The sequence below is a fragment of the Schistocerca americana genome, chromosome 3 (assembly GCF_021461395.2).
Source record: "Schistocerca americana isolate TAMUIC-IGC-003095 chromosome 3, iqSchAmer2.1, whole genome shotgun sequence".
Classification (NCBI taxonomy): Eukaryota; Metazoa; Arthropoda; class Insecta; order Orthoptera; family Acrididae; genus Schistocerca; species Schistocerca americana.
In genome coordinates this window covers 268,443,416-268,459,557 of record NC_060121.1, presented here as the reverse complement: position 1 = coordinate 268,459,557, position 16,142 = coordinate 268,443,416, and the positions used below count along the sequence as shown (strand labels likewise).

The 16,142-nt window shown below is 38.9% G+C and overlaps 1 protein-coding gene across 1 annotated transcript in view; it reads right to left on the bottom strand.

Moving 5' to 3' along the window:
- Positions 1 to 2,849: 2,849 nt before the first annotated feature.
- LOC124607139 (meiotic recombination protein DMC1/LIM15 homolog) overlaps positions 2,850 to 16,142 on the bottom strand; it is a 117,997-nt gene continuing 104,704 nt past the window's right edge. Inside the window, exons 6-7 of the mRNA XM_047139347.1 lie at positions 5,317 to 5,426; positions 2,850 to 3,011 (exon numbers count right to left, since the gene is read on the bottom strand). Coding sequence (XP_046995303.1) covers positions 2,942 to 3,011; positions 5,317 to 5,426 — 180 coding nt within the window. The 3' untranslated portion in view covers positions 2,850 to 2,941. The remainder of the gene's footprint in view (positions 3,012 to 5,316; positions 5,427 to 16,142) is intronic.

Below are 16,142 nucleotides of genomic sequence, written 5' to 3'. Positions count from 1 at the left end.
CAGGCTCAAGAATGTACCCCTAGACACAAGAATTGGAGACAACAAGAGAAAATCAAGATAAGTAAAAAGTTTTTCTTTTGTGTATCTTGTTGTTGTGGTCTTCAGTCCAGAGACTGGTTTGATGCAACTCTCCATGCTACTCTATCCTGTGCAAGGTTCTTCATCTCCCAGTACCTACTGCGACCTACATCCTTCTGAATCTGTTTAGTATATTCATCTCTTGGTCTCCCTGTACGATTTTTACCCTCCACGCTGCCCTCCAATACTAAATTGGTGATCCCTTGATGCCTCAGAATATGCCCTACCAACTGATCCCTTCTTCTAGTCAAGCTGTGCTACAAATTTCTCTTCTCTCCAATTTATTGAATACTTCCTCATTAGTTATATGATCTACCCATCTAATCTTCAGCATTCTTCTGTAGCACCACATTTTGAAAGCTTCTATTCTCTTCTTGTCTAAACTATTTATCGTCCATGTTTCACTTCCATACATGGCTACACTCCATACAAAAACTTTCAGAAATGACTTCCTGACACTTAAATCTATACTCGATGGTAACAAATTTCTCTTCTTCAGAAACGCTTTCTTTGCCGTTGCCAGTCTACATTTTATATCCTTTCTACTTCGACCATCATCAGTAATTTTGCCACCCAAATAGCAAAACTCATTTACTACTTTAACCATCTCATTTCCTAATCTAATTCCCACAGCATCACCTGATTTAATTTGACTACATTCGATCACCCTCGTTTTGCTTTTGTTGATGTTCATCTTATAGCCTCCATTTAAGACACTGTCCATTCCGTTCAGCTGCTCTCCCACGTCCTTTGCTGTCTCTGACAGAATTACAGTGTCATCGGTGAACCTCTAAGTTTTTATTTCTTCTCCATAGATTTTGATTCCTACTCTGAATTTTTCTTTTGCTTGCTCAATATACAGATTGAATAACATCGGGGATAGGCTACAACCCTGTCTCACTCCTTCCGAAGCATTGCTTCCCTTTTCATGCCCCTCGACTCTTATAATTACCATCTGGTTTCTGTACAAATTGTAAATAGCCTTTCGATCGCTGTATCTTACCCCTGCCACCTTCAGAATTTGAAAAAGAGTATTCCTGTCAACATTGTAAAAGCTTTCTCTAAGTCTACAAATGCTAGAAACATAGGTTTGCCTTTCCTTAATCTATTTTCTAAGATAAGTCGTAGGGTCAGTATTGCCTCATGTGTTCCAACATTTCTACGGAATCCAAACTGATCTTCCCCGAGGTCGGCTTCTACCAGTTTTTCCATTCATCTGTAAAGAATTTGTGTTAGTATTTTGCAGCCATGGCTTATTAAACTGATTTTGTGTATCTTGTGCCTCATGAAGCTTTCAAAAACTTGTGCACACACACAGAATTTTAATAGTGATGTGTGTGAGGGTAAGATTACACCATCTACTGCATGTCCTTGATAACTTTTTCCATTGTTCATCCTGTTAATTCTCCCTCAATAGTGTGATTGACTCAGTATTTGTGATTCTGTGAAATTGTAATTTTGTATTTTAACTAATACAGAGTGTTTTTTAAAACGTTATGCCGGATGTAATACTGGAACTGTATAGTATATAATAATGTGGGTTTGACAGAAGCGTCCGATCCCACGCGTCGGCTTTGACTCGTGACGTAAGGGTGTTGTCGTGTGTGATGCCATGACGGCGCGGAGTTTGGTTTGAGTGTGGTTGTCTCTAGTTCTGTTTTATCTTATTTTATTTACTTTTCTGATCTGTTCGTTCTATCTCGTGAGATTTTTTTTTTAATTTAAAAACACTTATTACTTATTTTAATTATCTGTTTCCTCGAATTTCTGTTTTAGTTTATTATATTTAACTTTCTGATCTGTTCTTTCTATCCCGTGAGATTTTTTTTTTTAAAAAAAGACAAAAAACCCTAATCAGCTACTGAAGCATTTTCTATGGGTTGCAGGGGTTACGACCCCTGGGGAGGTGGGTGGATATTCATGCGTGGCTGCCTTCACTTACACGTTGTAGCTACGCAAGGCGTGTAAATTTGTTTATATTTAGTTTGCCCCCCACCCAAAACACCCCATTTCCCGCGCTTGTCCCATTAGTGTCATTAGGCTTCTTGTGAAAAGTGTGTGTGTTTGTTTTTGTTTCCGCCATATTTGTGACGTCATGGGTCAAAGCAGACGGGTGGGATCGGACGCTTCCGTCTTTCCATAATGTGTATACTAGAACATAAATTATAATCTTGTCATCTGTCTCACTATTGACAACAAAGCTGATGGTATTTCTTTGAAAGCAAATGAGATGTGAATTGTTAATCATTATTGCAAGCACTGGTTTCCATAACTGGATCGGTTGCTTGGGTCATTTAAGTAAATATAGTAATAAAGTTAATAACAACAGAGAACTGCATCAGAGAAAAGGTATATGAGAACCTTTTGATGTTTTTAAATAATTTACATGTTCTGTTGATCATAATTTGACTCAAGTATGTGACTAAATATGGATGGTAGATTTATCTTGAATCAAATTAAATGCGGCACCTACGAGTTTTGACTTGAAGTTTTCCGTGATATTTACAGAAGAGAGAGTTTGGGAAACGAGCTTCTTAAAATGGTTGTTGTAAACACGGTGCTCTACATTATTAAAGGTCAAAACAGATTATTTAATTTTCTTGATTCCTAAATTACAATATACAATTAACTATGTTGAAGTACTAGAGAATATTGAGGAATTAAATATATACAAATTTAGAAGTAGGCAACTCTTAAACAACATATTTTAGTATGTATTTGATTTATTTAAGAGTATGCAGAGAACATTATTATGATTGTTAATAGCCCTCAGTTACATATCCTATCTTCCTACTGAACAATCAATGATAATACACAGTTACTCTTACAAAACTCTAATCAGGTTCAATCCAGTTATGCTCACTTAATCTTTTGCATCTATAATTCCACCTGACGTTATTGCAAAAGTAGCTTCATTCTCAGGAAGTTCAGGACTGCAAAAGAGAAGCACTATCTTATAAAACAAAACATGTAAGACTGTGAGTATCTTAATTTTGTATATGTTATACAAATATATGAATGGCAGCATATTGGCAGTTGCAAGTTACATCTTTCTTGCATTTGAGAATTCACTTGTGATAAGGAGGACTCATCAAACAGAAATATGTATTAATTCACAATAAAAAACACAACCATCTTCATTATTACACTGCTTTAAAGCTGCATCATGCACTCCTTTCTGAGAAACTGATACCATGAAGACAGCCAACCGATAAGGGGGAACCACAACAAAAAAATCAAAATTACCTTTAAAATCTACCAAATTAGTCTGCATAATAGTTAAGAAATATGTTAATCTGGCAGGCAAAACTTCCAGTTATATTTCCAAGGAAGTTTGATGCTGTAACAGAGTGGACTCATATCCTAATTTCACACAGCATTCTTCCATAACAAAATTGTGTTCAGAAATGCAAATAAAGTGAGAAGGAAAAGAAAAGGAGTGGTGAGATATTTTGCATTTACTTTTCAAAGTTTTGAAATGCACCAGGAACATTAGTTTGGAGATGCCATGTCATACAACAATGCCACAGAGTATTTTCACTATTTAAAACATTTGTTACTCTCATCCGGGTCTCTGAATGGTCTGGCCTTAGCCGGCCTATCCCTCTATTCTTCCTGAGTGATGAACTGTCAACTTCAAAAGCTAGAAAGGGTACCACATTAATTTTGTCTGTGTTTATTGGTGGTACTACACATATTGCCTACTGAAGTTAAAAACGGGCCAACAATCCAGCCTCATAATTTTCTTGATTGAATTTTCCTTTGCTTCTACATTCAATATTTTCTAAATTCACTATTTTTCACTTTTGAGTTCACAAGAATGGCATTTCTGGACATTATGCAAAATAAAGGAAAGACAACCACTCATCTATTGCTGACTGATGTGTGGCACATAGAAATTTGCAAAAGGAAACAGTATTTCACTAGCTTTTGAGCTCTTGCTCTTTCTCTAGTTGAAGTACACACATTCACCCAGACAGCTGCACAGACATCCAAACTCACTTGCACACAGCCATAGTGAGACTGATTGCTAATTATTGATAACAGCTGCCTGGGCAAATGGAGATGGGGAGAGGGTAGGAAAGGATGCATGAGGTGAGGAGTGGGTTGTGGGATGGTATGAGGCAGGCCTTTTGACAAATGATTCAGTAGCTGCGCAACAATATAAAGGAAATCGGAGGTTAGAGCATATAAATGGTAGAGTGAAGGAAAGGGGGGAGGGGTGAAAGGAGAGGGAGAGAGGGGAAAGGGGAAGGGAGGGAGGGAGAGTGAGGAAGAGAGGGGGACATAGAGAGAGAGAGAGAGAGAGAGGGAGAGAGAGAGAGAGAGAGAATGCCCACATGCTTGGGGGGCACAGGGGTAGGAGGTTGGACGAGTGATGGGAGAAGGCAGTAAATGATCTGATCAGGGAAAGAGTAGTGTGGGCAGAGGAGAGAAGGGAAAAGATAAGTTGCGGCAGTAGGAAACAGGTTTGCAGAGGCTTAAGCCAGGGAGATTGTGAGAGTGTAGGACATGTTGGAGAGAGAATTCCCACCTGCATAGTTCTGAGAAAATAATGCTAGAAGGAAGTATCCAAATAGCTCATGTAGTGAAGCAGCAGTTGAAGTCATTTGTTACGTCATGCACAGCATGTTTTTCCACTGAATGGTCAAGTCTAGAATTTGCCACAATTTGGCAGGGGCCATTCATGTGAGTAGACAGTTGATTACATGTCACACCCACGTAGAATGCTGTATAGTAGTTTCAGCTCAGTGATGTATAAGATGCCTGCTTTCACATGTGGCACTACCTTTTATAGGGGAGGAAATGCCTCTGGCTGGAGCGCAGTAGGAGGTAGGTGTCTGTGTGATTGTGTGCAAGAATATGTGTACTTCTGCTACAGAAAGTGCAAGAGCTTGATAGTTAGTAAAATAGTGTTTCTGTTGCATGTCTCTGTCTCTATGCACCACACATCAGTCATCCATATGTGAGTGATAGCTTCTTTTTTATTTTACATATTATCCATCCAAGAATTTCCATCATTATTATATATTTCTGGATTTTATTTATTATTTCTGATTAATGAGGACATGACCAGGCAGACTCAGTACTTCGTTTAAACTGAGCATTTATGCCATCAGAACAGTTACAACTACTATGGAACTCTGGAGAACAGTGAACAGAAAGGCAGTTTTTAAATTATAACTGTTAAAGAAATTTTAATTTATCAAATTAAATTATTTCTACCATAAAGCATACCTGTCATAAATCTTGGCAATTCTGGTTTCACCCCTGCCTTTCCGTAGGGCCAGCCTAGTTGTTGAAGCATGGGCTAATATGTTTCCTCCTATGGGTTTCTTTGGATCTGCCTGTTGGAAATGTGCAGAAACAGCATTTCATCAGTTTTACAACTAGTATATTTAGATATTTCAGGTCACATCCTAGTCGTGATCAACTAACAAATGGTGCAAAATCAGTCAACTCTTCACCAAAGAATTGTTGAAATGTATGTTTATGGCCAATTAAAAAGATCTGCTGAAAATTCCCATCCATCACATCTACCATATTACATGCACAGATAGCAACAACATGAGAACAGATAAAAGTGAATAGCTCATTCTTCCCATGCAATCACAAATCATTTTCTGTAGATTCCATCACAAAGGAAAGCCTTCAGAGATGCACATAAAGTTAAGTTGTACATGAATGGGAAGAAGAAGTCAACGTAGACAGTTTCTGTAAAGTACATTAACAATAACTTTTAACTAGTGAAAATCTACTCACAAATTAGTTTAGTTTACTTTATATTTCAGGAGAAAAACAGATACTTTAAAAACAGTCATTACACCTCTTAAACTACTCAGCTTCTGTTTTTATTTAATACTTCAAACAAAGCATTTATGTAACCTCACACAGAACACTATCAGCTATCTATATACTGACAAAGACAAGAGCTATTTAACACAAACATTGTAATGGAATTGGTATCTGTAAGTCCAAATATTCTGATAAATTGTTGGGGATGTGTCTAATAAAATATTCTCTTTCTTTATTTTTTAATATTAAAGATTTTAAATATCCTACCTCATGTTTACCAGCATCCTGTTAGTCTTTTGAACTAGAATTTGAAACTCCATTCTAAACTCTAGACAGGAATGGAGAGTCTATATGGAAATTATTTTTATTTTTAGTATTGTTGTGTATTGCACATTTTATTCCAAATTCATTCTTTTTATTAACCACAAATACCAATATATATTGGTGTCCGAGTGCAAGAATTCCTAGGTCAAATTTACAGAATAGTCTTCCTACATGCTTCTGTGAAATGAATACTTTTTTATGTTAGCTGCAGTTCCACAGATTCTGCTGCCATATAATATTGAGAGAAACTATGCAAATTGTACTAGCAATCCTGGCTGCAGGTTGAAGGAATGAGATATTTCTAAATGCATAGCATGCAGAACTGCACATTTTGGCTAACTTGTCCAGGTGCTGGTGCAACCTCAATTTATCATCTATCTGGATGCCTAAGAACTTCACACATGGAGCCTCATCTAGTGTGTGCCAACTGATCTTTACTTTTAGATAATTTTATTTGTTAGGAATTACATAAAATGAGTCTTCGTCTTCAAGAGGTCAGATTCCAGTACTGCTGACAGACACATTAAAACAAAAGAAACTTCTTCTAATTTCTGTAAGTAATAGGTTCCCTTTTCAGTTCTGTGCCTAGCAGTAGTTTTTCTACATTTAATTTGCCCTTTGATACTATTGGAATTTTGTCTCCTGAATGCCAGCCATCTTATTTTCTTGTAATTTTAATTTACTCAGGTGTATCCTCTTTGTGATATAATATGAGACTTTGTAAGATTGAGAGTTAAGCTGTTTGCCACGAACCAGCAAGTCTCCATTATTCTCATTGCTATAATTGGTAAGGACATGTTTGGGTCATTTATGGTTATGCTTGTGACAGCATAGTTCTTGAAAAAGCTTCCAGTGTCACTAGTAAATAATTCATGTAGGTCAAGAAGAGCACATATCCTTGCAGGACATAATATTTTAATTTTTTCCACTTTTATTCCTGTTGTATCAACCCTCTGGGTGTGACTCCATCCATGCAAGGGGAATGCTGTTAACATCATACCATTTTAGTTTTACTAACAGAGTTGGATGAATGAAGTTCACATGAATGCCAACAGCTTGATTTTTTGTTTTACAAGAACGACTTCATAAAATCATATATTGCTTTTTCAGTAGAGAAGCCTTTATAGAAGCAAAACTCAGCTGTTATTAAAAGGTTATCCTCTGTGGTAAGCAGTTTCGTTGAGAGATTTTTTTTTTTTTTTTGAAATTTTTGCGAGTTTTCTAGTGTAACAGCTTTCATAAGACATTTGGTACTGCCCCTTTGGTAAGACAGTGGTTGAGCCTGGGCTGGCGTAGTAACAGATGTTTTGCATAACACTCATGCTTCATCCAAGTGAACACCATCTCACAGTAGTATTGCTGACTAGGGATGCTATGTTTGAGTACCACTGCCACCAATGGAAGGATTGTGGAGCAGGCAGTTCCTATTGCAAGGATCATTTTATACAATAGAAGAGTTCCTGAACTATAGTGTTTAACATTTCTTGTATTAAATTGGTCGGCTGTTTATAAACATGTTCCAAAGTGTCACAACATGGACCACTGGAACAATAGTCACACGGTGAGCACCATATAGTTTGGTGAGAATGCGTCTGTATTTGAAATGCTCTCGTGCCTGCCACCTTGGTCCATGACTGGCTGTATCCTTCCTGTGGCAGGAACTAGTTGAATTTAACTGTGACAGTCTTCTGTTGCCGTAGTGAGTTTAAATTTAGTGTATCTCCAAGGCGTAAGCTTTTGGAGAAATAAAATCTCCACTTCTGACTGGAATCAGTCTTTTCTTTCAAAGGTTTTCTCGAGACCCCACCAGACACACCACTTTCCCCTCATTTCCCATTCTGATCTGATGTGAAAATTGGTCAGCTGAAGTGGGATAAGCTCATGTCTACACCTGGCTCACACCTTTCCCTTGCAGATTGTTGCTGCTTTAATTTGATGGATACGAGTTGGCAGAACCTGTTAGCCTTGTTGTTATCCTGTAACCTGGATATTGTTATGAAACTTTGATACTTTGTTTGCACTTGAATGCACATATTGTGCACTTCCCATGTGTCAAGGTATGCAGAGCATACCACCAATGTATTAGACAATAGATGTCCCCTTCATTGTGTGGGGATGCTCTCACGGGCTATGCCATGCTGTTGCTGCAGTCTTCAGTGTGAGTGCACACACTGCCGACCTATCACATCTCCTCATAGCGGCGCCTTCTCATCACACTGCCGAGGGTTCATGCTGCTTCGTTACCACATGCAGATGCCACTGCCACTATCCCTCATCATTTTGATGCCTGGCACTGCCATATCACGGGGTCCATCAATGCTGCCATCTTAGCCATGTCCTCTGTCAGCACAGATGTTAATATGTCAATGCAATGCATCCTTACTTCTCTTCATTGTCTGTGCTGTGAGCTTGCACTGCAGGAACTCATCGCTGCTTAATCTACTATAGGTTGCTGTTAAGACCCCTCTTTTGTAAAGTTGTCAGTCTACAGAAATCTTGGCCCTAACATTGTAAACATACCTAATATGTGTCCACATACTTTGTCAGAGCAGCCAGAAATGGCTTTTACAGCCACTACTGCTTCAAATGATTAGATGGATTGTCTCATGCTCTTACAAATGCAGGTTAATCAAATGGCACTTGACAGAAAGCCCCTCCCCCCCCCCCCCCCCCCCCCCACACCCCACCCTCCTGTGAAACCTGGCAGGCATCAACACATACTGCTGCAAGCTCTTCCAGGGTGCCTGCAGTGGAGCCCATTGTGTATGTGCCTAATGTTGCCAGTAGTCTCCATGCAGTTACTTTTGTACCTTCATTTTATTGTAAACCAGGTAAAAATGCCACCATGTTCCTCCAAAGTGCCCATGATGTTGGGCAGACATGTTCTTGGTCTGACAGCTTTCTTTTAAACGTAAAAAAAATTAAAACTTTCTGGCAAAGCACTCATGTATGTGGAGTCAGTTGATGTGCTGCATGATGCAGTTATTTTGATGTCCAGGCAAAGGTGTTAAGAGAGCACTAGTCCAGCAAACAGGGTTTCAGTTATTACCAAGATTGATTATCGACACTCTGACAGAAGAACGGAGAGGTTTTCGAAGCACTCACTAATAGCATCAGAACTGTATCTTGCTACACTTATGCCTTAGGGAAGAATCAAATGTGTAATGATGTGCTGGTTGAGAAGACCAAAGTCAGAGCAATTTATATGGCAACAGAAGAATAAAGGGAGAGAAATTTAAATTGCGATTTACTTCAATGAACATTAAACTTGAAATGTTAAAGTTGGAATGAATGTTACTTGAATGTTAAGTGTTAATGTGCTTCACAAAGAAGTTTCCCCCCTTAATTAAGAGTGCCTTTAAATGAATCTAAACTTTCAGAACTGTTCAGATGTGCCTGTCTTGAATAAGTTTGCTTGTACAATGTAGGTTTGTACAGTTGCCGTAATGATCAAATGTTAGCAATAAGGAGCTGTAGCCCACAAACTCTGCATCACTGCTGGTGCACTCTGTTCTCTTGAGAAGCTTATTTAAGTTTGTTTCTTATGTTAGACATTTGTGGCCACCTACACTTGTAGCACACTCTGGGACATACGAATGTAGTTATCTCAATTTTTGGGGGAGAAAATATTGGTAAATTACTGTTCCACTGCAAAGATGGCCAATTGCAATGGAACTGGACTGTGTGTACGCTGGAACTAACACTCATAAAGCCACAGAGATGAATATCTAATCGTGCATATGTGTCAACTTGAAGCACAAATTTCCAGAGGTTTTAAAATGATGAAATTGCTCACCTTTGAATAAATATTTATTTATACAATAGTTCTCTTTAACAAAACTACCACTTTCATATTTCTATTTACAGGACATTATGCTTCATCATTTAAATAAACTTAATTCTCTAATTAATTCTGTAATGGCAGCCGTGCAACAGTACAATTAGATCCACTCTGACAACACATCTTTCTATTCCAGTATCTCAAGGCATAGTGAAAAGTATTATTAATCCAGTGTCAAGGATGCAATATCACCAAAGAGTACCAGCGCCTACACAAAGTTTATTCTCACAGTCACTTTCTTTCATCACTGTAAGCACATTAATTCTCAAGCGCACATAGCATAGAGTTTGTTGAACTACAGTCTGCGCCGTAAAACTGTCAATGCAAGTGATGTAGACAATTCCTCTCAAAATTAGCACATTTCTCATCTCTTAAGTTGATTTGTGTCATTACATCAGGGATTTAACCTGCAGATTGGGAGTGAGGTAAAAGTAGCCTCTCCATCTCTTTGCATAAGCCAGTTTGATTAGCATTAATAGGCAAAGAAGCAAGGTTGTTCATTTTGTCTCCTGTGCTCAGTAATGAACTGCACTGAGCTTTGTCAGTGATACTGAAGACAATAACAACCAACTGCCAGCAGTCTGATAAGTCAAATCACATTGCAGATCACTGTTGTACTCCTTTCTGCACAAAATGCCACATGATTGGGCTACCAAGCGGCAGATGTCCACAGCACAAAAGGCAAAGTTTTCCACAAGGGGTCGCTCCACAAAAGGATAGCAGAAATGGGAGCTCCCAGTGTAACAATACACAATGGGGAAATGAGCGAGGGGCAGGCCCTACCACCACCCTCACCCCCAGCCAGAACTGTGAACTAGAAGGTAAGCTCAGAGGGAAGACTGTCCATATATTAGTAGATAACAGAACTTAGTTTAGTGTATTATTTGCATCACAACATGACAATCATGTGCTCAAGCCATTATGGTACAATATAAGTGTCTTAGGTGAGGAGCTAATAATATCAGCTGAAACTTGTTTTGTTGATCTGCAAAACAACACAAAAAAGTATGGGTTTGACATGGAAATAGTAAGGATACAGATGAGATTTCGATGCCATTTTAAGATATAATTTCCTGTACTATTTTCGGGAGGTGATAGATTACAAGACGTGAACTGTTCAGTTTACTGAAACAACCCACAGTTGTGAGAAACTTGTGATATGAGGCCTCTTTAACAGGCCCTAATAGAACCATATGCATGGGATTTAAAAACTACCATTCCTGCCAGGATCAGAGGAGGTATGGGAAAAGTCCTCTGGATTGATGTGAAAACTTAAATACCACTGAGATCAGACTTTCTGGTCGATCCACTAGGCCAGAATGATGTCCTTGACCAGTTGCAAATCCATGTTAAGAGAAGCTTAAGTCAACCAGAAGTTTTAGGAAGTTTGTGTTGACAATTTTGGTCAATGAGTTATTGAGATTCCACTTGGAATGATTTTGGCAGGTGGAGAAGCGATTATGGAAACAGAAGTTCTATGTGGATAATGGTTTAAGCAAAGTAGAAAGAAGAATTTGCCAGTGAGAAAGGTTTGTGCAAACGAAATCAGTTGTGAGAAAAGTTGGCACATTTGCCTAAGACAGCACAGAATCTTTTGTACCAAGTTCTGGATGACCATGCACGGTTGTTTGAGAAACGGCAATATTTGCCAGCAACTGACCTCGTACAGTACAAAATTTCCATGGGAGATGCTAGACTGATTGCTCAGAAACCATATAAAGTACCATTTCATTTACAATTGGTTGTTGAAGAAACTAGTTAGTAGCAGCTGGCTGCAGGGATAATTCAACCCTGTGCAAACCATAGTTGTCACCCATTGTTGTGGTCCTGAAAAAGTCATTAAATGGAGAAAAGTCCTACCATCTATGTATCGATATGAGAGCAGTAAACAGAATCACCAATGCTGACACTTACCCTCTGGCCAAAACATTGGACCATTTAGGGAATTGTAATTATTTTACCATCCTTGACATGTGCTCTGGGTACCACCAATTTTTGATTGCACCATAAGATCGGCCCAAAACTTCTTTTGTGGTTCCTTCTAGATTTCTCCATATACCTTTCGGTGTAAGGAATTTGCCTCCCACTTTTCAAAGGTTTGCTGACTTACTGTTGAAAGATATGAAGCCTACTACATGTCTTGTGTATCTGAATGACACAATAATTTTTTCAAGAACAATTAAGGAGAACACAGAGAGATTAAGGAATGTGTTGTCTAGGTTGCAAAGTGCACACCTAAGTTGGAAGATAGAGAAGTGTTCTTCCTACGTCACAGGTCCAATACCTGGGCATATTATTAGTGCAGGCGGAGTTAAGCCAGACCCTGGGTTGACAGAAGCTGTAGGCAATTTTTCCATACCTACAAATGTTAAAAGGGTTGCTATCATTTGTGGACACAGCAAATTATTATCACTGTTTTGTGGAGGTTTATGCTGTGATGGCCAAGCCATTGATGAAATTGGTAAAGAAGGGTGTTCAATTTGAGTGGACAGAGGAATGTGATGAGAAAAATTAAGGACATCTTAATGAGGTCACCGTTGTTAATCTACACAGATTTTGAAAATCATTTGTTCTGTCTGCATATGCATCTGATTATGGTGCCATGCAATTTTCTCAAGAATACATTTTTGTGGGAAGGTCTACAGGTTACAGCTCTAGACAGATGAATTCAACTGAGATTAATTACAGCACTACCGAGAAAGATTTTTCAGCTTTATGTTTAGAGTTAATTATTTTAAATGCTACCTATATGGATGCAAGTTCACTATGGTCACTGACCAGTCTGCACTTGTTTGGATGTTAAGTTTAAAGGATCTTAGTAGCCACTTAACTCAATGATCATTGAAACTGGCAGAGTATGATTACACAGTACATCACAAGCAGGGCCATCTCCATCAAAATGCAGATGCAAGTCAGAATATTCTGACAGATGATGTTTCAATAGAGGAGGTAAAGGAAGCACAGGAGATAGATGTAGAATGTCACCAGTATGCATCTCACCGACAATTTGTCACTATATTGCAAGACACCCTTGGGTAACAGAGTGGTAATACCTAAAGCACATTATGGCACAATGTCATGCCAGTTTATAGGCCTGCCACAATGGGAGACATGCCACAAATGCTAGGACAGCTTCTTGTTTTTAGTGGAAAGGCAGACAAAAAGATGTATGGAAATATATTCAAAACTGTTTACCTCATGCACAGAGAGTACCTCCTCCAAGGAACAATATCCCTTTACAGATCCTCCCAGAAGCTACAAAACCATTTCAAACTGTCATATTAGATGCTGTTGGCCAGTTTCCACATAGCACCCAAAACAATAAATAGATCTTGTCTATTCTTTATCACTTTTCTCAGTTCTTAATTGTAGTACCACTCACAGAGAAGACCACTGAAACAGTCGCTTGCACCTTTGTCGGTCACTTGGTTCTTCCTTTTTGGACACCTCAGTGCTATATTAACTGACGAAGGTTACAACTTCATGTCTGCCCTATTTGTACAAGTATGTAAACTGTTAAGAACGAAGGAATGGCGTATGACACCGCAGCCCAATAGCAGCCTCAAACGTGTCATTAGACAATCATTCAAATTCTGTCTTATTACATGCGGAAGGTTCACATAGACTGGGATATGTAAATTGCTTTGGAAGACTTATGTTACTACTGTGAACATGGAGGATGAACTGTGCTTTTCAGCACTGTTTGTAAACCCCATAGTGAAAAACTGATTTTTATTATACTGCTAGGACTATAATATACACTATGCTTGAACGTGAACTAGATATTCATAAGTCAAGCCATTTTTATTTATTCACTTAAAGGCAGGCATGACATATATATTTCATACCAAGCCAGTCCAGGGCTATTTTAAGAAGACACATTACAGATTATCATTATTATTACTGAGATCCCCTTATTTGTCACACTGATGTGCAATTTGCGATCTACATGGGTAAGTTTGTCACTGAAGAACTGTTGACGCAGCTCTATGTGAGTCATCAGTCCAGTGCCCAATTGTCATGGTTGCAGGTGAGTTGAACACAAATAATTATAATTGAATATATAATAATATGAATATAATAGAGGGAAACATTACACGTGGGAAAAATATATCTAAAAACAAAGATGATGTGACTTACCAAACGAAAGTGCTGGCACGTCGATAGACACACAAACAAACACAAACATACACACAAAATTCTAGCTTTCGCAACCAATGGTTGCTTCATCAGGAAAGAGGGAAGGAGAGGGAAAGACGAAAGGATGTGGGTTTTAAGGGAGAGGGTAAGGAGTCATTCCAATCCCGGGAGCGGAAAGACTTACCTTAGGGGGAAAAAAGGACGGGTATACACTCGCCACACACACATATCCATCCACACATATACAGACACAAGCAGACATATTCAAAGATTCTCATGAGTTGTCTCCAGGTGGGTCAGATACATGCATGTGGGCTGAGTCTGTATCTCAGTTTCCAGGAGCTGATTGCATGCTGACAGCTCTTCCTTTGCCTTTGAATATGTCTGCGTGTGTCTGTATATGTGTGGATGGATATGTGTGTGTGTGTGTGCGAGTGTATACCCGTCCTTTTTTCCCCCTAAGGTAAGTCTTTCCACTCCCGGGATTGGAATGACTCCTTACCCTCTCCCTTAAAACCCACATCCTTTCGCTTCCCTCTTTCCTGACGAAGCAACCGTTGGTTGCAAAAGCTAGAATTTTGTGTGTATGTTTGTGTTTGTTTGTGTGTCTATCGACGTGCCAGCGCTTTCATTTGGTAAGTCACATCATCTTTGTTTTTTGGATATATAATAATAATAATAATAATTATTATTATTATTATAATTGAAGTGTGGAAATAAACAAGAATTCACATTCAAAATAGAGGCACCCTGTCTCAGCAACATTGACTATGACAAGAAATGATATAAGGGAGAATATGACAGAACTCTTAACAGTTCAAACAGATGTGAGGCAATATCTTTTTTTACTAACAAGACTCAAGAAGCAATGATAACATGAGATGTAATGATGCCAAGCATTACCCTCAGATATTTTCAAAATACCTTCACAAGTTTGAGAGTTTAAGAAATAAAATACACTAAAAAGTTACATCAGAATTAATAATGGGAAGAGTTGATAAAACCCACTGCTGCTCTAGGTACTAATAATGTTTATTGTGTTTAGCATAAGGTTATTGAGCTCTATCTTGCTATTTTTGCAATTGTGTGTGTTAAATTTTATGATTTTGTTCTGTAAAGAGTGACAGATTTCTCCCTCCCTCTGAGCTGGGCCATAGACTTAAGTGAATTTTGCGTTATGTATTTACTGATAATGAAAGTGTTACAGCAAGAACAAACATGATTTACGTAACATAGTACTTCATAGAGCCAATGTAAGATACAATGAAGTACAGGTTGCACATGCCACTGAACACATTGACTGGACAACAGTATTACAGGCTATAGAATAGGCTGAGCACTCATTTGCAACTGCTTAAACAATACTGTTTCCTTGGCAGCTCACAAGAGAGCACACCCTGGGACTGACTCACGTGGCCTCTATAAGCAGGCGTGTGAACTGTACGGATGCTTGATCTCTGAAATCTCTTGTGTCATCAGTGAAGATATATCACTTCTCCCATCTAAGGAGTGAGAAAGCCAAATACATACACATAAAAACTAGGTATAGAAAAATACATGATACAGAAAAAAGCAAGGTACTGAAAAATAAATCACTGGTACCAAAAGTAACATTGGTACCGAAAAAAAGCAATGGTGCCATGAAAATAAGCACTGGATTCACAAGGCACTGAGCTTACTAGTCACAGAAAAGACCAGTGTCAGCACTGACAGCCATTCCATCATGTGATGAAGGTGGATGCTGCAACATGTGGCTTGCAGGCCATGGTGAGCAAGTGCACAAGTGATGGCGGGACGGTGTGGCACCCTGGCCCCTCTCTCGTGAGAGGCTGCAGAGCAGAACTGGGGGCAGCATCTCCACAGAGGCATCCTAGGTGAGGCCAGCAGTCAGCGCCAGAGCTGTCAGTGGGGGTGTTGGAGACGATGGCCACACAGGACCTAGCAATGGAGGTGGTGGCAGCTG